This window comes from Phaseolus vulgaris, chromosome 1, assembly GCF_000499845.2.
Source record: "Phaseolus vulgaris cultivar G19833 chromosome 1, P. vulgaris v2.0, whole genome shotgun sequence".
NCBI classification, from domain to species: Eukaryota; Viridiplantae; Streptophyta; class Magnoliopsida; order Fabales; family Fabaceae; genus Phaseolus; species Phaseolus vulgaris.
This window is the reverse complement of record NC_023759.2, coordinates 12,800,445-12,826,107: the sequence shown is the minus strand read 5'-3', so window position 1 is coordinate 12,826,107 and position 25,663 is coordinate 12,800,445. Positions and strand designations below refer to the sequence as shown.

Sequence of the window (25,663 nt, the reverse complement as noted above, 5' to 3'; positions counted from 1 at the left end):
TCTCCGTCCATCTACTCAGACTTTTTTACATTGTTATAGTTCTCACTCGATCAACGCTATAAGTTGGTTATCACTTACTAGTCAATCGAACAACATTCTTCTTGCACCTTATGCCTCGTCATACAAATATTTTAAAGGAAAAATATTTAAGGTTTATATTGAGCCGGAGGGTAAGGAATTCTTCTTCGACTCAGAGGGTCAATCCAAATTTCCCTTTCACTGGACCAAATCTCCAATCCAGTATAAGTAATGGCCTTGTTCGTCTTCGAGCGTCGAAGACTTGGAGGTCCCTGGCGTTTTTGATAAATTTTCGAGAAAACTTCCTACCCGAAAGCTCTTAGTCGTGTATAGGTCGTCCCATCAGTTGCGTCGAGAGGCAACTGCCCTTTGGTTGAGGAATAGCCTTGAGACGGTGGCCAAGAACCCCCCATCTATAGGGGCGGTTAACTTGGCACAACCTTCAGGCGGTAGCAACTGAAATAACAAGAAGAGGAAGATGGCAGCCACCACTCGGTCTAGTACCCCAAGGTGCCCGCCTCCACCTCTTGCATCTCTAATCCATTTTAGCCCCATATTGTAGGTCGCCACTGCTAAAGACTTCACTATGTTACTTGGTGGAGGTCTTCACTTTGTCGAATGAAGAGCATGTGGTGTGGTCGACACCATGTCGGTCAATCAATACTAATACCAAGACATTTGAGACTGATCCGATCTCGACTGACTTATTATAAAAAAATTGATGAATTAATCATTACTAAGTAGAGGATGCTCAAGCCCATGAAGCCCAAGCCCAACAAGGGGTCCAAGCCCAACAAGGGGCCCAAACCCAACGATTCACTAGGAGCATGGCAAGAGCTTTGGAACAGGAGTATAATAAGATGCCTCTTCTTATTTTTTTTATAGAATAGGGGTGCGGATGTAATAAATAGGTGTAAGTAGTAAGGGAGGCTAGGGGGGAGTGTAGATAGGAGTTAGGAGGTACCAAACTAGGAAGGAAAGTCACACTTCCTTCATGCACTAGTTGGCGCCGAATTTGACTCTCATTTGAGGCACATTTGGCTTTGCATTTCAGCACCTTATAGGCTATAAATAAAGGTGTTGCCCTTGTACAATTCATATTTGGATTTTGAATTAGAGAGACTATACTCAAATTTAGAGAGAAATTGTGAGTTTTGAGTCTTCTTCTTCCTTTGCCTTATCTTGTGAGCAATGGTGAGCTTCAAGTGGCGGCACTCCTTCACTTATCTTGGAACAAGGCTCCAAGTGGCGTGAATAGCTTCTCCAAGTCTCAAAATCCAGCAAGCTCCATTTCTATAAGTGTTCTTCTTTCATTTCTTTAATTTTCATTCGGTAGCTTCTTAGTTTCTAGTGTTTCCTTTCATTTGTACCGTTTGAAATTGTGTTTCCAGCTTTGTTTCTTTTGTTCGGTTCAATTCAGTAGCTTATTCTTACATTTTTGTTCGGTTTTCCTTTCTTGTTCTTCATCATTGTTGTTTGATTCCATTTGACAATATATGGACTTCCATATGAGCTTTGGTTTGGTGCAAAGTCTTGGTGAGTTCTTGAATTAGAACATTGATCCAATTCTAAGTAAAGTGTCATTTCATGACCAACTCAAGTTGTTCCTAAGAATGTCAAAGAATCATGTATTCTTGTTGTTGCATTCACATCATGTGGTATCTAGAGTTTAGGCTTGTTTCTTGCTTAAATTTTGAGTTGTATTGCACTTTAGTTTCAAGAGCTCTTTAATTCAAGTTGTTTACCATTCTGTTTTAGGATTTATTTTGAGTTTTCTTGCTGTTTTTCTTTTGTTACACCAAGTGTTTGTGAAAAGGATTATGGCACTCATTGTTCATATGAGTATGGCTGCTCTTTTGGAATGGCTTTCTCCTTCCTAGAGCTGACCTTAAGCTTCCTTTCACTTGTTGCTATATCTTGCTATATGTCTTTTAATTTTGTATTCATGTCAAGTTTTGTCTTAGTCATGTTATTCCATAATTGTCATTACTTCTTGTAGTACTTTTATTGCTTTGATTGTTTCTTGCTTTGGTTTACTTTCTGTTTTTGAGTTTTTTGCTTGATCCTTTGTGCATTTTCAATTTTAGATTTGAGTTCATGCTTGTATTCTCATTCTATACAAGTTCCTTTACATACTTTCCATTATGTCTTTGTTAGTTCATCTTACTGTTTTTCATTCCTAAATAGGCTCTTCTGTTTTCTTACAAACGTGCTACTGTTTTCAATTTACTGCAATTAATTGGCTCATGGGAAATTTGTGAAAATTTGGATTTACATTCTTCAAAGTGTTACAAAAGCATAGAAAAAAGAATTACTCAAAAATTCAAAGTACACAAAAAATGATAAATAAAATACGAAGAGTGTACAATACTGCCGAAAAGAATACGGTAATTGGGCAGCAATTTTAAAAATTTATTTCTCTCAATTGGCTTACTGTTTTTACCTCATTCCAGTGTCATTATTGAGTTAAGACATTGAAGTTTCTGTGGTTAAATTTTCACATGCCAGTTCGCTTTCAATCATTCCAGTTAAATCTGTAAACATAACACAGTTTGCATTTAAAAAAAAAAATTCCAGTAGCTGTTTTCTGTTTTCTTCAATCTACTCTAGCACTTTTCTTTAGGACTCTTTTTGTGTGCCTTCTTTATTCATTGAGTTCCTTATTTTCTTGTTTGTCTTTCATTCATATTCTTTCTAGTTTGTCATACATTGCTCTCTGTTTTTGGTTTAGCTTTTCTTGTTTATACCTTTTCTTGTTTGTCTTTTTTGTTCTTCTTAAAGTTGTGTGGAGACTTGTTCTTAAGTAAGTTGGTTTGCTGTGACATTATTTCATTTGAAGCTCCTCCATTCTACAAGAAAGGCTTGGTTGAGGACAGCATACTTTCTTGGAGTGGATTGAGTACTTTCTTGGGCATTTTCCAGCAACCTATATCTCACTTTTATTTGTCTAACAAGTTTCTTTCACTGTTTGTTTTCTGTTTTTTGTATTTTCTGCTCATGACTCATTTTTCTAGTGGAGAGTCTTCCAAACCGTGCTCACCCCAAAAGGCAGCCCTTTATGAAGAGTTAAAGAATGTCAAGCAATCCAATGCTCACTATCTTGAGGTGATACGGCAAATGGAGGCAAGGCTCCAAAGTTTGGAGTTAAACCGTGAAGAACTACATCAAAACCGTGAGAGAAGACCTCCTCCTCTTCGGCATTCTTCAAGGCACTCTCATTCTTCTCATGGTTATTATGAAGACAATGCAAGGCCAAGACATCATCACCATGAAGAGAGGCGCCAACATGTGGCTGGCCTTTGTTCTCCTAATGTAAAACTTCCTAGTTTTAGTGGTGAAAGTGATCCCAATGCATACTTAGGATGGGAGGCTAAGGTTGACCAAATTTTTGATGTAAATGGGGTTAGGGATGAGCATAAGGTTAGATTAGCTTCTTTAGAATTTTTGGACTATGCCATGCAATGGTGGCATCAATACCTCATGGACATTGACCTACACAAGAGGCCGCTCGTGGTCTCTTGGAACGATTTGAAAGCATGTTTACGCGCTAGATTCATACCCTCACACTTTATGAAAGACCTTATGTTGAAACTCCAACGGTTTCATCAAGGCACGCTAAGTGTGGATGATTACTTTAAACAACTAGACACGCTTTTAATTCGAGTTAATATGGATGAGAGTGAGGAAGCTAAGATAGCTAGGTTTGTGAGTAGTCTTCGAAGGGACATTCAAGACGTGGTAGAGTTACAAGAATATTCTTCTTTGGAAAATGTGGTGCACCTTGCTAGTAAAATTGAAAATCAACTTGCAAGGAAAAATGCTTTCAAAAATTCTTCTAAGGATAACTACTACCACTCTTCTTGGAAAAATAAAAATAACTCTTTTTCAAATATTCCTTCTAAGGACTCTACTTTCAAACCTAGGGAGTCTAAGCCTTCCACTTCCAATTCTAGGCCTAAATCACCACAAAAATCATCTAGTAAGAAATGTTTTAAATGCTTAAGCTATGGACATATTGCTTCTAATTGCCCTTCTAAACGAGCTATGTATATGCATGATGGGGTAGATAGTAGTGAGCATGGGTCCGAATCTTCTAGACATTCCTCACCTTCTAGATCCCCAAGTGAGAGTGAGAGTGAAAACCCACATGAGGGTGACCTATTAGTAATAAGACGCATGCTTGGACAAGTTTTAAAACCTTTTGATGAAACTCAAAGAGAAAATATTTTTCATTCAAGGTGTCTTATTAATGATAGGGTATGCTCTTTGATTGTGGATAGGGGGAGTTGTGCTAATGTGGCAAGCACAAGAGTGGTAGACAAACTTGGATTGCCTACCATCTCTCATGCCAAGCCCTACAAGTTACAATGGTTGAGTGAGGTGGGTGAGTTAGTGGTGAACAAGCAAGTCCTCATTACTTTTTCCATTGGTAAATATAAAGATGAGGTCTTGTGTGATGTTGTTCCAATGGAAGCTACTCATATACTTTTAGGTAGGCCATGGCAATTTGATCGAAAAGTTTTTCATGATGGCTTTACCAACAAAATTTCTTTTAACTTCCATGGGCACAAAGTCATTCTTAAGTCTTTCTCTCCAAAGGAAGTCCATGAGGACCAAGTCAAAATGAGAGAAAAGAGAGAGAAAGAAAAAGATATAAAAAATTCCAAGAGAAGCCTTTTCATATCTTCCCAACAAGTTAAAAAGGTAATAGTTACTCACAAGCCTATTTTTTTAGCTATTCCTAGACCTATTGAATATGAGTCGACTAAGGATAGTCCCACATGTTTGGACCATTTGGTAAAGGAATATGAAGATGTGTTTCAAGATCCTCCTAAAGGCTTACCACCTCTAAGAGGGATTGAACACCAAATAGACTTCATGCCCGGGGTTTCTTTACCAAATCGCCCTGCATATAGGACCAATCCCCAAGAGACCAAAGAAATTCAAAGACAAGTTGAGGATTTATTAGCTAAGGGGTGGGTACAAGATAGCATGAGCCCATGTGCTATGCCTGTCATACTTGTCCCAAAAAAGGATGGGACATGGAGGATGTGTACGGATTGTCGCGCTATAAATAACATTACCATCAAATATAGGCATCCCATTCCTAGGTTAGATGACTTGTTGGATGAATTACATGGGTCTAAAATATTTTCCAAAATTGATCTTAAGAGTGGTTTACAATCAAATTCGAATTAAACATGGTGATGAATGGAAAATCGTTTTTAAGACCAAATTTGGTTTATATGAGTGGTTGGTCATGCCTTTTGGCTTGACTAATGCTCCTAGTACCTTCATGCGACTCATGCATCATGTTTTAAGAGCATTCATTGACAAGTTTGTTGTGGTTTACTTTGATGATATTCTTATATATAGCTTGTCTTTAGAAGATCATGAGTCACATGTTAGACAAGTTTTAGAAACTCTTAGGAAGGCAAAATTGTATGCTAATCATGCTAAATGTTTTTTTGCATTAGATCATATAGACTTCCTAGGGTTTGTGGTTAGTCATAGAGGGGTGCATGTAGATAAAACAAAAGTTGTAGCAATTCAACATTGGCCTACACCCACCAATGTCAATGAAGTACGAAGTTTTCATGGACTTGCTAGTTTTTATAGGCAGTTTGTGAAAGACTTTAGTACAATTGCCGCACCTTTAAATGCCATAGTAAAGAAGGATGTGGTTTTTAAGTGGGGACAAGAGCAAGAAAACGCTTTTCAAACTTTAAAAGATAAATTAACTAAAGCCCCCATTTTAGCTCTTCCTAACTTTGCTAAGACATTTGAAATAGAGTGTGATGCCTCTAATATAGGCATTGGGGCCATCCTCCTTCAAGAAGGACACCCCATAGCTTATTTTAGTGAGAAACTCAAAGGGAGTCATCTCAATTACTCCACTTATGATAAAGAACTTTATGCTCTTGTTAGAGCTTTGCAAAATTGGCAACATTATCTTTTTCCAAAGGAATTTGTGATCCATAGTGATCATGAGTCCCTTAAATATTTGAAAAGCCAAAGCAAGCTTAATAAGAGACCTGCTAAGTGGGTGGAGTTTATTGAGCAATTTCCTTATGTGATCAAACATAAACAAGGTAAAATTAATGTGGTTGCCGATGCTCTTTCAAGAAGATATAACTTGTTAAATGTTTTGAATGTTCAATATTTAGGATTTGATCACATAAAGGAACTTTATCATGATGACTTAGATTTCTCTCTAATCTATCAAGAGTGTTCCAAGGGCGGTCACAAAGACTTTTTTTTACATAATGGCTTTCTTTTCAAAGGCAAAAGACTTTGTGTTCCCCAAGGATCCATAAGACAATCTCTTGTTAGAGAGGCTCATGAGGGTGGGCTTATGGGACATTTTGGGGTAGCTAAGACCTTAGAAACATTGCATGAACATTTCTTTTGGCCTCACATGCGCAAATCCGTACATACCTTCTGTGATAGATGTATAGCATGTAGGAAGGCTAATCTAAGGTCCAACCCCATGGTTTATATACCCCTCTTCCTATCCCTACAATGCCTTGGGTTGATATTTCTATGGATTTTATCTTAGGACTGCCCAAGACATCGAAGGGTAAGGATTCCATCTTTGTGATAGTGGACCGTTTTTCTAAAATGGCTCATTTTATTCCATGCCACAAAGTGGATGATGCATGCCATATTGAAAATCTCTTCTTCAAGGAAGTTGTTCGTTTACGTGGACTTCCTAGAAGTATAGTATCCGATAGGGATTTTAAGTTCTTAAGTCACTTTTGGAGGACCTTATGGGGGAAACTTGGCACAAAACTTCTGTTTTCTACTACTTGCCACCCCCAAACTGATGGTCAAACCGAAGTGGTTAATAGAACTTTGGGTCAATTATTGAGATGCTTTATTTCCGGGAATCCAAGGGCTTGGGAGGATTTACTACCTTGTGTTGAATTTGCTTATAATAGGGTAGTAAATTCCACCACTAACCATTCTCCTTTTGAGGTTGTTTATGGGTTTAATCCCCTCACACCTCTAGATCTTCTTCCCATTCCTGTACTTGATGAGGTTCTATGCAAAGACGGTTTTGAAAAGGCTTCTTTTGTTAAGGATTTGCATAACCGCATCAAGTTACAAATTGAGAAGAAAGTTGGTAAGTATGCTGACACTGCCAACCAAAGGAGAAAGGCATTAATCTTTGAGCCCGGTGATTGGGTTTGGCTTCATTTGAGAAAGGATAGATTTCCTTCTCTAAGGAAGTCCAAACTTATGCCTCGTGGTGATGGGCCTTTCCAAGTTATCAAGAGGATTAATGATAATGCCTATGAGTTAGATATGCCCACTACTTATCTTGGTAGTAATTCTTTCAATATTACTGATCTCACTCCTTTTGCTGCAGGTTTCCCAAATTCGTGGACGAATTCTCTCCAACCCGGGGAGTATGATGGAAACCAAGTAGAGGATGCTCAAGCCCATGAAGCCCAAGCCCAACAAGGGGCCCAAGCCCAACAAGGGGTCCAAGCCCAACAAGGGGCCCAAACCCAACAAATCACTAGGAGCATGGCAAGAGCTTTGGGACAAGAGTATAATAAGATGGCTCTTCTTATTTCTTTTATAGAATAAGGGTGCGGATGTAATAAATAGGTGTAAGTAGTAAGGGAGGCTAGGGGGAGTGTAGATAGGAGTTAGGAGGTGCCAAACTAGGAAGGAAAGTCACACTTCCTTCATGCACTAGTTGGCGCCGAATTTGACTCTCATTTGAGGCACATTTGGCTTTGCATTTCAGCACCTTATAGGCTATAAATAAAGGTGTTGCCCTTGTACAATTCATATTTGGATTTTGAAGTAGAGAGACTATACTCAAATTTAGAGAGAAATTGTGAGTTTTGAGTCTTCTTCTTCCTTTGCCTTATCTTGTGAGCAATGGTGAGCTTCAAGTGGCGGCACTCCTTCACTTATCTTGGAACAAGGCTCCAAGTGGCGTGAATAGCTTCTCCAAGTCTCAAAATCCAGCAAGCTCCATTTCTATAAGTGTTCTTCTTTCATTTCTTTAATTTTCATTCGGTAGCTTCTTAGTTTCTAGTGTTTCCTTTCATTTGTACCGTTTGAAATTGTGTTTCCAGCTTTGTTTCTTTTGTTCGGTTCAATTCAGTAGCTTATTCTTACATTTTTGTTCGATTTTCCTTTCTTGTTCTTCATCATTGTTGTTTGATTCCATTTGACAATATATGGACTTCCATATGAGCTTTGGTTTGGTGCAAAGTCTTGGTGAGTTCTTGAATTAGAACATTGATCCAATTCTAAGTAAAGTGCTATTTCATGACCAACTCAAGTTGTTCCTAAGAATGTCAAAGAATCATGTATTCTTGTTGTTGCATTCACATCAACTGACTTATTATAAAAAAATTGATGAATTAATCATTACTATTTTTAATTGTGAAAATATGGATTCTTCTTGTAATAATATTAGAGTTTATAAATTTTTGGAAGTTATTTACATTAATTGATTAAAAAATTAAAATTATAAAATTGACAACAAAATTTCAATGAATCATGTTTCTCACACGGAAGAACTTATAAGAAAAAGAAAAAAAAAGATATATATATATATATGTTAAGTTTTTTAAAAAATATTTTTTACTTTCAGTTCTTATAAATAGGTTTGTTCAAAATGTGTTAACATTCAACAATCAAAGTATATCGTTCAAATAAATTTGGAGAAATTTAATTATTTAGCAGGGTGTTTTTTTTCTTTAAAAATCAATGTAGTAGTTTGTTAGATCGTGTTAAGAAATAATTTTTAATTCTAATTCAAATTACTATTATAGATTCTATATAACTATTATTATACTATAGTAGAAAGTACATTTTAAATTTAATTTTATAAAATTAAATTAAAAATAAAATTTACATCCCTTTATATATTATAAAATATTTTTATATTTAAAAATACATCTCATCTCAACCAATCTTGTTCGTATAATAAAATAGTAAATTAAAACATGTGACTGCCCCAGAACAAACCTATGATAAATGTTATGTCATTGAACTTATCTATTCCAAGCTGGTTGGTTGGAGAAGACGGGTAGAATCAGAACACTATATTATATGAGACTTTGTTCCCTCCATTACTGCCACTCCTCACCATTGGATACAAACTTTGTCCTTTATTTTAGGGGATCAAATTAGGAGGTCCTAGTGGGATTAATTAAAACGATAGTCTAGTCAAAATTCACTCAATACTTTTGGTAGCTTTTGAAACGTAAACTGATCAAATAAAATAAATTATGACTTAAAGTAAATTAGGTTTTTTTAAGGCATGTTCAATCCATCTTTTAAATCTACTTAAATTGCATTGAGTTATTTTTTGTTTAATTCACTTAATCCGTATTCTAAAAGGCTTTAGACTAAATTATTATATTGCTGAGTTTTGAAATATTGGCTGCAATTTAAGAGAGATAGTAGAAAAATGACAGAAGAATAGCACTAGTTAAAATAAATTAGCATGAGGATTGGTCTCGAATAGATACGATGAATATGATCTTACATCATATCCTTATCTGCTTTCTTTCTTTATATTAGAGCCATGTCGATCACGTTTTTGGGTTTTTACTTTTGAAAAATAATTTGTTTTTTTCAATTACAGTTAAAGAATTTAAGCATGCCAAAAAAAAAATTATAAATCATTTGACAATGACACGAATACACTGATATGATACGGATACAAACACAGAAATACGTATTATTTCTAAAATATAGGATACGAGAACACGAATCTATATATTATATAACTATAAATTATATAAATTGACAATAATGATTTATATGTATTAAGTATGTTTCAAAAAAATTTAGCAGAAAGATTTTTTTTTATGGCTGGTTTGAAAAGATTTGTTCATTATTTTTATAATCATAATAAAAAATTATATAATAAATTTGAGTTTTTAGAAAATTAAAGTATTTTTTTTTTAAATTGTGTTAGACCCGTGTTTGAATTATCTTAAATCTAATAAATATTTTTTTAAATTAAACACTTAACATATAAGTGTCCTACGAGTATCGTGTCCGATACGTGTGTCCGACACGGACACATCATTTAAGAAAAATGTCCGAGCTTCTGTCATGGCACTTTCATTCTAAATTATTATCTTTTTTGCTAAGATTAGTTTAATAAAAATAAAAAAATTACAAGTTAAGGAAAAGGTAAAATTATGTAGAAACGTTAATAAATTGTGAAAAACAATTATAGTAATATTAGTTTTGAGGAAGTGGAGAAAGAGATAAGCAAGTAGTAGCAAAGGACAATAGTGTAATTTGAAGAGAATAGCTTATTGGACTTAAATACTTAGATTCAGAGGATATTCTGATTCAGTTTCATTGGGTTCTTCTTCCTCATGTGTTTTCCTGTAAGTTAAAGAAGAGGTTGTGGCTTTGAAATTGAAGCCAACCAAGATCTCTTAACCTAATCTTCAGGTAATTTTTTCTTGTTAATTCTTCATACCCTTTTTCTTCTCTCAGTTATCTTATAGAAACTTCTAGTTTTTCACCCTTTTCTGTTATTCAATATTTAGCTATATCATAGAGACTGGAATTGTATCTTTGTTGTCAACATGTAACTTTTCTTTTCTTTTTTTCATTCTACAGAGAAGAAGGAGAAGAAGAAGTAACTAATAGTTATACATGTTGATGAAATAAATATTAAAAATTGAATTCAGTATATATAATTGATGTTGAGTATTTGATGCTATGCAGAGTGCAAAATAGGTGAGAAGATGAACATTCTTCGTTCTTTTTGGAATAGTCCCACAGGCCTCAAAACAACTCATTTTTGGGGTCCTGCCTTCAACTGGTCCCTTCCTCTTGCGGTACATTCTCTTTCCCTCCCTCTAAATATGAGAGTTTATTCTTGCACCTCCATATGTTTTTTTACATCTCTATATAAAATATGAAAATATTTTTTTATATTTCTTCTGTCACCTTCATATTTTGGATATAATTCAAACTCGAAAAAAACTTCTAAATTACATAATCCAGAAGTTAGAAAAAAACTTTTAAATTACATAATCCACAAGTTAGAAAAGACTTTCAGATTATATAATCCATAAGCTAACATAAAAAAATGACTTTCAAATTACGTAATCTAAAAAATATTATAATGAAACATTTTTAGAAATACAAAAATTTATTGAGGTGGAAAAATAACATATAGAGATGCACGAAAAAACAAGCATATTTTTAATCTCACTCTAACTTATCTATTAGTTTTAATTAAATTTAAAGCAAACAATTTGTAAATTTGTTTTTATTAAAAAAATATTTTATTGAATATTTACAATATTTTTATTTTCATATAAATAATTTGTCGTCTGACAACGTCAATAGCATCATATAATTTGCTTTCCTCTTTTGATTTTTTACTCTTTGATCAATTTACACCTTTTCTAATCTTGATCAATTCATTCTTAAATCTGTAAAATAGTTAGACAAAAATTAAAAAATAGTTTGAATAGTCAATAAATCGAATTTTTTAATAAAAATTTAATTAAAAATATTAAAATTTAAACTAAACCTATGGATTGTATATTATCATTTATTTCTAATTAAATTTTATTTTCTTCATATTCAAACCAATCTATTGTTACTCTTGATTAACACCAATTTGAAGCAGAGTTTGTGAGTATTATTTATCAGGCAGCAATGGACACAAAGAAACCACCGGAAACCATATCTGTGAATATGACTGGAGGTTAATTACTTTCACAAACATTCATTTGCAATTCAATCTATTGTCTTTATTTCCTATTTGTATAACGTTTCTTTTCTTCTTCAAATTTCTAAAATATTAAATACTTTTTTACAAAATTAATATTATTTACGTTTCAGTATTAATACTATAATATAATTACACCAGTATGTGTTAATATTTCTTGTTAAGTTATCTTCTAATTTTCACTAAAAATAAAAAATTAAATTTAGAAATAAAAAATAGTTAATCACGGTATTAACTAAAATAGATATTATTTTATAAATTAAAAAAAATATTAATATCTAAATTAATTTTTATTATTAATAAAAATTTGTATATTAATTTTTAAATTAATATATAATATTAACTATCAATTTTTATTTACTAATTATTTTAAATTCTAAATTACTCAGATTAACAACTAATTATATTTTTTTTTTAAATTAATTGTCATTTAATATTTTTTAAAAAAAATTCTCATATATAAAAATATATATTATTTATTTTATTTTATATAATTTAACTTATTGTAAAAATTATAATTATTCTTATAATTATATATGTATCATTACTTTAACATATTATTAGGTTTACATAATTTTGTTTATTATCTAAAAAAATTAAATATTTTAGTTGTTATACATTTATCGAAGTTATGCTATAAAAAAACTATTATATAAAAATCAAACATTTTAAACATTTAGAGTTAATTTTACGCAAAATGCGGTAGTTTTGTTTTAATTTATTTTCTAATTTTGTTATGTTTTAAATTTTTTATATTGATGTTATTTTGAATTTTAAATTGTAACTTAAAATAATGACTTAAAATAAAATATAAAAAAAAAGAATTTGAAACAAATGAGAGAATTTCCATTGTATAATAATATAGATGAAATTTATGTGGTGAATAGTTAGAGAGAGCTGAAAAATATGTTTCAAGGGAGGAAAATAATTAAAAAAATATTAGAAGAGTTTATTTAATATATTTAAAATAAATGAATTGTTTTAGTGCAGTTATGTGTGTTTATTCAGCATCATTCATGAGGTTTGCTTGGGTGGTGCGACCACGTAACCTTCATCTTCTGGTATGTCATATGACCAATGAGACTATGCAGTTATATCAACTCTCAAGGTGGTTCAGAGCTCAAAGGTACTTAAATTCAAATATTTTTCTCACAATTTCAATTTCACAATAATATATATTATAAAGTTTACACTTTAGAGATTAATCAAATGGGTATATTTTTTTTAATTTATGAAAATGAGTAAACTTTTAACATATTATACAAATAAATTGGCAGTACTTTTAACATATATTTTCCAAAATATTCATATATATGTAATAAATAAGAATCACATTAATAAAAAATATTTATTTAAAAAAGTTAGAAGAAGCAAAAGAAACTTCAAAAATATTAGATATTTTTAATATAAATTATTAAAAAATATCTCAAAATAAAAATGTTTACATAAAATAATTAATCAAATTATTAAATAAAAGATTTGAAAATAAAAAAGATGTACATAAAAGTTGAAAAACATAAAAATTGAAAAAATTAAAATGGAGATGTATTATGTGTAGAGCTTTATAAAATTTAAAAACTAAAAAAGTTGACTTGTGAGGACTCTTTTAAAAAATATAAAGATCGTGTTTTTTTAACAGTTTATTTATTTTAAAATCGTGTTTCTAAGCCAGGACTTACTTATTACATTTTTTAAATTTATTTATTCTAATATATTTGAAAAACCTTACTTGTTTAGTGAATATATAACTAAAAAATGCACTAACTCGATTTTCATTTTAGGATTAACTCTCCAAAATATTAAAGGATTGTATAAACAAATATTTTAATGTATACTTTTCTACTAGACCACATACATAATGTCTTATTTTTAAAAAAAAATATGTATATTACAATACATATATGATATAATATTTATAAAAACTATCAGTTAACATAATTTGAAAATGATTGCTAATTAACCTTATAACCTTATCCATTTATATAGAGACAAATACATACACACTAATATTATTTATTTGTTTGTTTGATATACAGGGTGGAACAGAACAAAGAGGAAATAAATGTAGAATGAAATAAAATTGTTTGAGCTTTGAAGTTGAAATAAAAATGTCTTATAGCTTCAAAAACAAGTCCTTCTATCATTCCTCATTTACCTTTAATGTTTTAATATGCTTTGTAATCTTCTCATACCATAACTTCTTTTATAATAATAATAATACTAGACTTTTTTTATGTTTTTAATGTAGTTAGCAACCTAATTTTAATTTATCGTTAAAATTTGGTAATCAATTTTGAAATAATAATTTTTCAATAAATTTAAAAATATTATTTGAATATAGTAATTAGTATAAAAAAATGATTGAAAGGTAAAATATTCAAAATTTAATCCTCTGAAAAAAATAAGGGTGAAAATATTGAAGGAGAGTCTGTCAGAAAACTCTGCACATCTAACCATTAATCACACTCTGATCACAGGGTCATGGTTCATCCACCAGACTTCAGTTCCTGTCTCCTTAGAACTCAAGGATACAGAGGTACGAGCCTATAGAACAAATCCTGTTCAAGTAAGGTCGTGACCAAATGCATTAGGTTTGCCTTTATAAACTTGTTCTCATTTTTAAACTTTTTCAATGTGGGACTATGTTATCTATGGCGAACACTTCCTTTTTTAGAAAAAAATCTGCTATGCTATTCTCAGTAAACTACAGTGATCATTAGGACGGGTGAGTTTAAAAAAACTGAAATCAACTGAAAAACTTTGAAAGAAAACAGAAAACTAGACTAGTAAAGAAAGTCAGCATATTGTTCCTCGTAGCTTCTTGAAGTTCCATTATGGCAAATATGGCATGTGTGGAACACTATCTCTGAATACTACAATTATCATCAACAATAATAAACTTCAAACTCAAAATATAAAACATTCAAAAATTACACACAAACTCACCTCAACCTCCATAAGCATCCAATGCAAGCTCTTTCATTACCACCAACACCACTGCTTAAGAAAAAAAATGAAAAAAAATTTGGACCATTTCTCGATTTGTGCGTGTCATCCTTGCGCAGGGGCCATGCTAATCTTCTCTGTATCGTTCCAATTTTATCGGATGTCCCCGAAGGGACAAGCATAAGTGTAGTTGGCATCAATATAAACGTTAATGTTATGGTAACATTATACGGTGTGGGACTTCAATGGGGGAACTAAATATCTTGCAACACAGTGGAAGGAAAGTAGAGTATGTAGAGGAACATGATGGACTGGAAATAGAGAAAAATATGTAAAGGGTGTGTGTAGTTCTTTCCTAACCTCTAAGATGAGCAGAGAAACATATAAGAAGAATATATTGTAATATCTATCCTTCTGTTCCTATTTTTTTCACTTAATGTATTAAAAAAATAAGATGTTATCAGAAAATGATTACACATTGCACACTGAACAAAATGAAAAGATTGAAGTCTGACGTTACAAGAAAACGTTACAGAGGTCTATCAGGCTACCTATAGGTGTTTAATTATATATGCATAACAACTGTCATTTTATTTTCTCAAAAATTATTTCAAAACCAATTTATTTTATAAAAATAACTTCATTTTTATTCATGCTTATGTTTCAAGTAGAAAACTAGTATATGAAATCGTGCCCACGTTGAATTTTGTTTTTGTTTTTTATTTAAATTTTCATTTGGATTTAGTCGTGAACCAGAATTTATATAATCCACTAAGGAATAATACATCAAAATGAATTTTTAAATTTATACCAAATTTTTATTGAACTATAAACTTTAATTTATTTAATAAATATTAAAAACCTTCTTAATCTTAAAATAAAAAATACTTTGTATTTTCTCTATTTAATATGTAAATAAATAAAGAATAGTATTCTATTAATCTATTCTTTTTCATAAGCTTTTGAATTAAAAAATAAACATTGCTATAGCACATTTTGGGAGTCAACTACAATTTTAAGATTTCAAATATAAGATATTAAATATAATAAAGTTTTTAACTAGAAACAATAAAAGCAACAAAAATTGTAAGAAGTTAAAACCTTACATATAGAAATAAATGTCTTTTTATTTGGAGTTTAATTGTTCAGCTAAACTTAGTTTAGTGATATTTAAAATATGCAGTATTTAGATGTTTAATACTAGGATGGTTTTATTTAAACTTGGTAGTTTTCTTCTAATAAAATAGGTTAGAGACATTCCGTTAAAGTCATTTTAAAATACTTTACACAAAATAACTTAATAAAAAATTATACTGTAAAGACTTCGAGAATTCTTTTAATAATGGAAGTAATACGATTAAAATGGAATATGGATATTTTAATATTAAAGTAAAAAAATTATAAATAAAAAATGTTATTATTTAAGTTTCATTTAAAAAAAATCTTACCCTAACTGCACTACTAGCAACCAATACAACACATATACATATCTCCCAAGATATTAAAACACCCCCTCACATAACATAACATAATGTAGCAATGAAAAGCATCAAAATCATAGCTAGTGTGTTGCCTCTACTATTGGTTGTGCGATTGTTTAGTGTATATGATTTTGCCAATTTTGGATGAGTATAAAAGAAAGAGAAAGAGTTGTGTTTTCTTCAAAGTTGACTATGAGAAGGCGTACGACTCGGTCAGTTGGGAGTTCATTTATTACATGCTTTGGAGGTTGTGTTTTTGCGATAGGTGGATTCGTTGGATAAAGGGATGTTTAGAATCAGCATCTGTTTCAGTTCTTGTGAACGATAATCCTACCAAGGAGTTTCTCCCTATGAAGGGTCTCCGTCAAGATGATCCGCTAGCTCCATTTTTTTTTTCTTATTGTGGCAGAGAGATTGGCTGGGGTGTCAAGGATGGCTGAAGAAAAATCTTTGATTAACAACTTGGAGGTTGGCAGGGATAAAGTGAAGGTTAGTATGTTACAGTACGAAGACGATACTTTGTTTTTCTGTGAGGCTAACACCAAAAGTATTTTCAATATTAAGGCGATTTTGCAATGCTTTGAGTTTTCCTTTGGGCTTAAGGTTAATTTTGTGAAGAGCAAAATTGGCGAAATGGGGATGAGCCAACTTTCGCTTCGCCGCTTCACAGCTATCCTTAATTGCGACGTGATGGTTTCTCCCTTTGTTTACTTGGGGCTGCCGGTTGGTGGGTGCCATAAGTGTAGTAACTTTTAGAATGGGGTGATAAAGAAAGTTCAGGTCAGGCTAAGCAAGTGGAAAGGGAAGTGCTTGTCGTTGGCAGAGAGGATTTTTTTTATCAAATCGGTCATTTCTGCTATCCCATTATTCTTTTTGTCTCTTTTTAAAATGTCTTTCGGGGTAGCAGATAAGTTGGTAAAAATTCAAAGAAATTTTCTCTGGGGGTGGGGCGCTAAAGGAAGGAAGATTGTCTGGCCTCTTGGAATAAGGTTTGTAAGCCTCATGAATTCGGGGATCTGGGCATCATTGATTTAAAGGTGTTTAATCTGGCACTGCTGGGTAAGTGGATCTGGAGGTTGGGTTCGGATAAAGGTGGCTTATGGAAGGAAATTCTCGTTTCTAAATATGGCAGTTGGAGAAGTTTGAGAGAGGATGGGAAAAGTCGTAAGATCTCTCTTTGGTGGAAAGATCTAAAAGAGGTGTGGGCTTCGGAGGGGTGGGGTAGAAACTTTGAAGATAGGGTCGAGTGGAAAGTTGGGGATGGAAAGGATATTTATTTCTGGGAGGACAATTGGCTTGGGAGCGACGCGTTGAAGAAAGAATTCCCGAGACTGTTTTCTCTGATTTTAGTCAAAGATGCAAAGGTGGCTGAGCTTGGGTCCTGGTCAGATGGCATGTGGGTTTGGCATTTAGCTTGGCGTAGACTTTTGTTCGTCTGGGAGAAGCCTTTGGTGGAACAACTGCGTCAGGCTTTACTTTTGGTTAGGATGGTTTCGAGAGAGGAGGATAGGTGGGTGTGGAAAGGTGAGGGTCTCCAATCGTTTTCTGCCAGCTCTGCTTACTCTCTTGTAAGGAGAGATTGTGTGGTGGATTCCTCTTCGCGTTTCGGTAAGTTATGGAGTTGTAAAGTCGTACCCTCTGCCTTATTTACTGCTTGGAGGGTGTTGGAGAATAAGATCGCTACTAAGGCCAATTTGGTAAGGCGTGGGGCGGTGGTGGATAGCTCTCTGTGTTGCTTGTGTGGGAAGGAGGAAAATCATTACCGTCACTTGTTTTTCGAGTGCAGTTTTGCTTTGCGGGTTTGGTGCTTGTGCTTTAAGTGGCTAGATGTGTCGTTTGTGTACCACATAGATCCTATTTCAATCTTTGTTCAGTTCAGGATGAGCCAGTCTTCAAAGTTGATTAATGATGTGTGGAGCTCTATCTGGGTTGGGGTAGTGGGGGAAATTTGGAATCACATGAATTTTATAGCTTTCAACAGGGGGTGGCCGACACGTTTGAAGTGTGCGCTTTGATGCAAGCTAAGGTTTAGTCTTGGATTTCTGCAAATTCACGTTCTGCTCCGTTTCCCTTTTCCAATTGGTGTTTAGAACCTTTGGAATGTATGAGTTTGGTCGTTTGATGTGTTGTTAGGTTTTTCTTGTATGGTTAGCGATAAGGGTGCTAGGTCGGTGTTTTGTGCTAGTCTCTGGTTATTGTTTTCTGTATAAGGGTTGAATCACCCCTGAAGTGGTTCGCATTTTATATTTAATTATTATTGCCGATAAAAAAAAGGTTAATTTTTTTTTCTATCTTAACGTTTAAATCTTAATTGGTATAATGTGTTATCGATTAGTCTATAGAGTGAGAGATTATATGGATTTCATGTTAGTGATGTATGATTTGAGATGAAAGTAAATGAATAATTGTATATGATATAATGTATGATGTAGACAGAGTTATTCTCGGGAAAGAGAATATACGCTAAGATATATAAGATATGTATTGAATTCGAGATTCGTCTAAAAGGAAATATCCTGGCACTACTGATATATAGATGAAAATTATTAGGGGGAGAGTCGATGGAGGTCCATATAACTGAGTATGTAGTTTGAAAAGTAGTTCGTCTGACTAATCATATGAATTTACCCTGTCATATGTCATATGGGAGAATTTAGTTCCTATTTAATGTAGTTATTTTGAAGAGATACATAGTGAAGGTAGAATGACGAACTCTGAATCAAATTCAACATATGTCTCTGAAAAAAGTAGAGTAAATGTTATTTTGTGTGTCAGTAGCATTCTAGCATGATTTGTAAATCATATATGTTATGAAATACACTTGATTATGTGAAATATTTGAATAAGTTACAATAAATTTGAAGAGATACTTATTATATTTCATTAACATTATATAATAAAACAAAATTTAATTAAGTTTCAAATTTCTTATCAAGTTAAAATATTTTGGATTAAATTTTTCACTAATTTTTATTTATTTAATTGAATTTTTAAATTTTTAATTAAATTTTTGCTATATAATTTTTTATTAATTAAGTAATTCAAATTTTATCTTGTCAAATTATTTTTCTTATTTTCAAATTTGTTTAAACACTTAAAATTTTGTTATTAGTATAAAATACTATTATAATTAATATAAAACAACAAATATTTTTTATGAAAAAATATCAATATCACCTAGTTAAGAAAAACAAAAATATTATAAACTTGATTAAAAAATATACAAAATTAAAATTCAGTTAAAAATACTTAAATTTATAAAAGATTAGGGCATTTCTTGGTAATCTTAACCTGCACATGTTAAACTGCAATCGTAAAGCGCACCTGACGAAACAGAGGCCAATGAAATTATAAAAAACATAAAAGAAAATTTGGACCACGATTTGTGCGTGTCATCCTTGCGCAAGGCCATGCTAATCTTCTCTGTATAGATCCAATTTATTGGATGTTCCCGAAAAGCAACAACTTTCCTCCTTTCGCGGTATATAAAGTTCCTAACATGTATATATTTAGACAATGTGGGACTTTGGGGATAAACTACTACACTACCAAAAGCTTGCCGTACACAAAGAGAGCTAAAAATCTTAAAATACTGTTACAGAAAAGCTTAAATGGTGAGCATTGAGTAACAGTTTGAGCATAGAAGGTACAAAGGATAGCAATAAATTGTTCTCTTGCATTTCTTTTTAACTGTTCTTGCTTTTATTTCGTTTGCCATTTAACTTTATTTTTTCAATTTTTCTATTTCTTCTTTCTGTTTCTGTTTGTTTGTTTAGTGCTGATTTTAAATTAGAAGAGAAAAAATAAAAATTTAAAGTTGTTTGGTTAGTGTAAAATAGAATCAAAAAGTGATGAAAATACAAGAGTGTATGTATCTTATTTTAAAGGAATACAAATTATATCTTTTACCATTCATCTTTTTTTCCTATGCTTTTTTTGTCTTCATAAATTTTATTTAGGTGTCAATATATTTGTTTTGACACACTATAGTTAAGATAAATTGATAGGTTAATCTACTATTTTTTTTACTTTTTTGAAAAAAAATTATTAATATGTCTAAGACATTAAAAAAATCATTTAGTTATATAAGTTTTGCCCAGTTAATTTATGTTTTTAATGGGATAAATTGATAAGATTTTTACTTTAACATATTAAATTAGTTAATTATTATTAATAAAAATAATAATTTGTAAGTATCAATAGTTTAAATTATTATACAGTGTTTATAATTATTTAAATAATATAATATAAAAAGTAGAATTATTTAAATTATAGTATTTATATTTTGATAAATTTAAAAAATGGTTGATTTGATATAACTTATCCTATCAAATTGGTGATGTGGTGATGGGTTGTCTATTAAACCCAATTCACTTTGTTATCTATAATTTTATTATTATTATTATTATTATTATATTATATTGTTCATATATCATACACATGAAATCCCTTTTAAATAAAATGCAGGAAATACTTTTAATAAAACTTGTATCAAACATTTAATTAGAAATTAACAATACTTTAGTCGTGAAAAAATTATCTATAAAAACCTCAATATCTTATGTTAAGGTTATTATTTATATTTGATGTAAAAAAATGGTGATACAAGAGTTTTTTTTTTAATTTATCACCACTTGAAGTCTTATCATAATATGCTATTTAACAAAACTTATTCTTTTTTACTGCACCTATTCAAGCTATACTTGTAAAAAAAATAAAAGTTTTTAAAAGACAATTTAATCTTTCATTCTTATTTTTTTTTTCTTGTTTTTCATAAAAAAAACTACACTAAGTCAATAAAATTCAAAGAAGGTAACTAAGAAAAGAGTTTTACAACTAATACTCCTTAACATTTACTTAAATAAGTAAAAAGATATGAAGAGTTTTTTCCTTAAACCATCCAAACTCTTATACTTTGTGTTATTTTCATTGAGAAAAATTGAGTGAAAAAATTGCAATGGAATTGATTGATGTGATGAAAAAAATTAAATTAATTGGATAATATAATAAGTTATAAAAATTTGTTTGGTTTAATTTTAACAAGAATATTACAACACACCACCAAGAAACTCAGAACCACAACAAATAAAAACATAATGCATGTTTTGAGATTCTAATTAGTTTTCAATAATTTATGGTTACTGTTGTACTTGTTTGTAATTATGTAATTTTATAAGCATTATTAATGAGCCTAATGTTACTCATCTTATTGTGATTGTTACTTTTTTTTTTTCCTATTTGAATAAAATCGGCAGCAACTTTATTTTAGAAATTATTTTTTTCATTTCAAACAAAATAAAAGCATAACATTTCTACATGAGTACTCAATATTAGTCTTTTAAAATCAATATGTTTTTTAGAATATTCAAAGTTGTTATTTCTAAATATTACGTTTCTAAATAAAAATATAATAAATATATTATAAAATTTAGTTTATATCGTGACTTACCAGATAATTAAAATCTTCATCTACATAATACGTTAAAAATTATTGATTACATGTTGAGTTTGATAATTAAAAATTTTATTTACATCAAATTTAAAAAAAGTACTAACTTATTAATTATTATATTGAGTCTTTGGAAATTTTTTTCATTCACATGAAAAATATTATTATCATTTTAAGTCTTAAACTTACTTAATAATTAAAATTTTCATCCATAAAATGATTGATTATCACGTTGAATTTATTAATTACCATATTAATTTTTGGATTTACTTGGTAATTAAAATTTTCATAATAATTTTAAAAATAATTTATTATCATGTTAAGTGTGAAAATTATTTGATAATTACAAATTGTAATACAAAAATACGGTAAGGATTAAGAAAAATAGTCTTAGGGTAGAAGTGGTACAATTAAGATGACACTAGAATATTTTATTATTAAATTTAAAAGAGCATATAAATAGAAATTCAGTTATTCAGGTTTCATTTTAAAAAGAACCTACATCTCTCTAAAAAGGTTTTTTTTCCTTTCCTCTCTCTTCTTTCTAAGATTCTGACCTCCTCGTTCATCAGTTCAACGATCAGAGTCCACCATCAAACTCTTGGCAGTGAATACTACAAGATTGCCCCATCAGATTTTTTAGCTCAGGGTCCCAATGATATAGTTAGATTTTTTATTAGGACTCTGTGGTGTAGGTTAAGTTACCTTTAAGTTCTTAGTGGATTTGGAGCACTTAGTGAATATATGCTAAATTTCAGGTAAGGGAAGCTAGCTTTAATTTCCAATAGAACATTAGGCTAGAAGATTTGGATGTGGGGGGTGACGTGGTCACCAGTCTTAAAACTTTATTTCAGGATTGTTTGTTTTAAGTATATTAGAAGTTGATTGAGATTTGAATGTGAATTTTGATATATGGTAGATGTTATAAAATTATAATGTTGTTGAGTATTGGTTGTTTGATGTTGATTTAGAGTAATTATTAGCAGGGACTTTGTTATTTTGGGTGCACTCTGGTGTGTTTTAGCTCACTCTCAAATCTTTTCGTTCAAGCCAAAAGTCCTGGGTGCACTCTGGTGCGTTTTAGCTCACACTAAAATCTTTTCGTTCAAGCCAAAAGTCTTGGGTGCACTCTGGTGTGTTTTAGCTCACACTAAAATCTTTTCGTTCAAGCCAAAAGTCCCGGGTGCACTCTGGTGTGTTTTAGCTCACACTAAAAATTTTCGTTCAAGCCAAAAGTCCTGGGTGCACTCTGTGATATTTTAGCTCACACTAAAATATTTCGTTCAAGCCAAAAGTCCTAGATGCACTCTGGTGGATTTTAGCTCACACTAAAATTTTTAGCTCAAGCCAATTAAATATATATTTTACTATTATTATTTTAGCATAGTTTATTTTGGATTTTTATATTTAAATGATTTTTTGGATATATTTGGATTGTTTAGAAAGTTTTAAAATAGATGTTATGGTTGAATGGTGTATTGATGAGTTAAATGAAGTGTGCAATGATGTGAAAGTAAGATCAAGATATAGTATTTTCAGGAAAGAAAATATCGTGTGAAGATTGTTTAGAATGTGCATTGACTAGAGATTCGTCTAGAAGGAGATATCCTGACTCTACTAAGATAATGAAATCATATAGATGAAGTTATTGAGGTGGTGAGAGTCGAAGGAGGTTCATATGAATGGGTAAGTTGTTTGAAAGATAACTAACTTGACCTGTTACATGAGTTAACTTTATCATACTAGGAGATATATGATATTGAGATTATTTATGCGCATAGCTGTGTGGATTTCACAGTGATATAGTATGACAAGTGCAAATCTCTGAGTCTAAGTCAACGCACGAGTCTTTCGGAAGTAGAGTAAAGTGTTTATGTGATATGAGTCAGTGGAAGTCTGACATGTGAAAGATGAATATTGAATTTTAATAGACACTTGATGATTTGAGAATTTGTATGGGACTTGATGATTTATGTTTATTAATTTCAAATCGAAATCTAGCTTACCATGTTATTTGTTTGTGTTGTTTCTTTATCTGTGATGATCGTGTATTTACACAGGAGCATATGATGTTACAGGTGATAGAGCTCCTTAATGAGAAGCTGGATGATGAAAATATTTTATTTTCTTTTGATTTTATGTAAATATTTAAAGTCTTATAAAGAGAGATATATTTTGAAACATTTTAAGAAAGAGTTGTGGACATATTTGTATTTTGTTTATATATTTATTTTAATATTTTATACAGATTATAGATTTTAGATGTGGAAAAAATTAAGGATATTATAAATACTCATTAAAACAATTAAAGATTAGGGATATTATAAATACTCATTAAAACAATTAAAAATCTCAACTAACAAAGTCTTCTTAAAACAATCATGTAATTAACATTGTCAAATAGATAAGTTCATGAACATTTTCTTGGTTAGATGTTGTAACGTGCTAATATTTTGGATCTCATTTTTCCAACATTTTTAATAACAATAATTTGATTAATTCCTTTAAATTCTAAATTTAATTCAAAGGTACTGAGTTTAAATAGTAAAGTAAAACAATTCACTATTACAATTAAAAGATTTTAACTCAATTTTTGTATAGAAACTTATTTATTTATTTATTACTTTTTAATTTTAAGAAAATAATATTTATTTATTAATTTATAGTGGTTACATAAAAAATTTACAAGACCCCAACAACTAATAATGGTTAAATAAGTGGCAAAATTTTACCCCAATGAAAAATTGGAATAGTTTCATAAACAAATTGACGTTACAAGCTTTAAATTGATGTAATAAATAATTTAATTTATATAATTTTAACTTTAACAAGTCTTTAAATTGTTATAAATAAAAATTAATTGTAATAAATAATAAAATTACATCACTAATTGAAAGGGGTGTGCATAATTCATTATGTCTAATTAATTATGTCTATTGGGTTTCAAATGTACCATTTATATCATCATATCCTTTGAGATTCTCTATGGGACATATCTATCTCACTCTTTCATTTCTACAATGGGAGAATAATTTCCTTGAAACAAACTATAGGTACTCTTAAAATCAAATAAGAAAAAAAAAGATAGAAATGAAAAAAAAAAGTATAAAAATGAGAATAAGTAGTTTTAAATTATAAGGTACTTTTTCATAAAGATTTAAATTGATCACAACTAGTTTATTTGAAGGAGTATATAAAATTGATAAAAGTACATGATGAATTTAAAGTGAATTATGAAAGTTCTCTATTGCCCATTTATTATGATTTGAATTTGGAGGAAGTGTGGTGGGTTGGATCTTCTCATGCTTCCTCTCATAGTATCATTAACTTCATTCATTGCTGAAGTGGTGGTAAGTGGTGGTGGTGTGGATCTGGACCTCCTGGACTGGTTCTTGCTATTTGATGAGCACCATCAGATTTCAAGAATTTGGAACTTTCCAGAATCTTCTTTAGATTTGGAGCAACCTTCATTTGTTGCAAGGAGTAATAGTGAATTGCATCTGGACCAACTATACTTTCTTTTCTCATATGAGTTGCAATTGATATCACATTATCACTGAATAATGCCAAAACAACAATTATTATAATTGTTTTTGAAGAAATCATATGCAAATTTGCCATTTCTTAAAAACTATGAAAGAAATGATAGACAAGTTTAAAGCAAGATAAGTTAGTCATATATATATATATATATATATATATATATATATATATATATATATATATATATATATATAATCAATTCAATTCTAACTTATTAAAATCATATTTCCTTTTTTGGAGTTACACGCCATTTCCTTTGTTGAAAACAATATCTTGTTTTCAAACTTAAAAAAAAATACCACATTCTGTTTTGGAATTCAGTATACAATTTGACTTGTTTTAGATGCTTTCTAATACCACATATTGTTTTATATATTTACTAAAGTGGTGATAGCATTTATTAGAGTGATGATAAAAATACCAAATTCAATTTTGGAATATTTTCTAACTTCATAAAAATACCACCCTCTATTTTGAAATTCA

The 25,663-nt window shown here is 30.7% G+C and overlaps 1 protein-coding gene and 3 non-coding genes across 9 annotated transcripts; 1 reads left to right on the top strand and 3 right to left on the bottom strand.

Moving 5' to 3' along the window:
• The first annotated feature begins 10,250 nt into the window (after positions 1–10,250).
• Positions 10,251–23,884, top strand: LOC137813602 (mitochondrial pyruvate carrier 1-like). 6 transcript variants are annotated; one of them, XM_068615946.1, is made up of 7 exons: positions 10,348–10,464; positions 10,636–10,654; positions 10,744–10,856; positions 11,683–11,737; positions 12,752–12,887; positions 14,239–14,297; positions 23,698–23,884. In XM_068615946.1, the coding sequence occupies exons 3-7, from the start codon at positions 10,764–10,766 to the stop codon at positions 23,730–23,732; spliced, it is 378 nt and encodes a 125-aa protein (XP_068472047.1). In that variant the 5' UTR covers positions 10,348–10,464; positions 10,636–10,654; positions 10,744–10,763; the 3' UTR covers positions 23,733–23,884. The 6 variants fall into 6 exon arrangements, with proteins under 6 accessions (XP_068472049.1, XP_068472048.1, XP_068472046.1 ...); XM_068615947.1 differs by lacking the exon at positions 10,636–10,654 and having other exon boundaries at positions 10,325–10,464; positions 23,716–23,884; XM_068615945.1 differs by lacking the exon at positions 10,636–10,654 and having other exon boundaries at positions 10,325–10,464.
• LOC137816769 (small nucleolar RNA U3) lies at positions 14,187–14,337 on the bottom strand. Its single transcript, XR_011081881.1, has one exon. It is a non-coding gene; the product is annotated as a small nucleolar RNA U3 (small nucleolar RNA).
• Positions 14,781–14,883, bottom strand: LOC137816774 (U6 spliceosomal RNA). Its single transcript, XR_011081886.1, has one exon. It is a non-coding gene; the product is annotated as a U6 spliceosomal RNA (small nuclear RNA).
• Positions 19,549–19,651, bottom strand: LOC137816781 (U6 spliceosomal RNA). The gene has a single exon (XR_011081890.1). It is a non-coding gene; the product is annotated as a U6 spliceosomal RNA (small nuclear RNA).
• Positions 23,885–25,663: the final 1,779 nt, after the last annotated feature.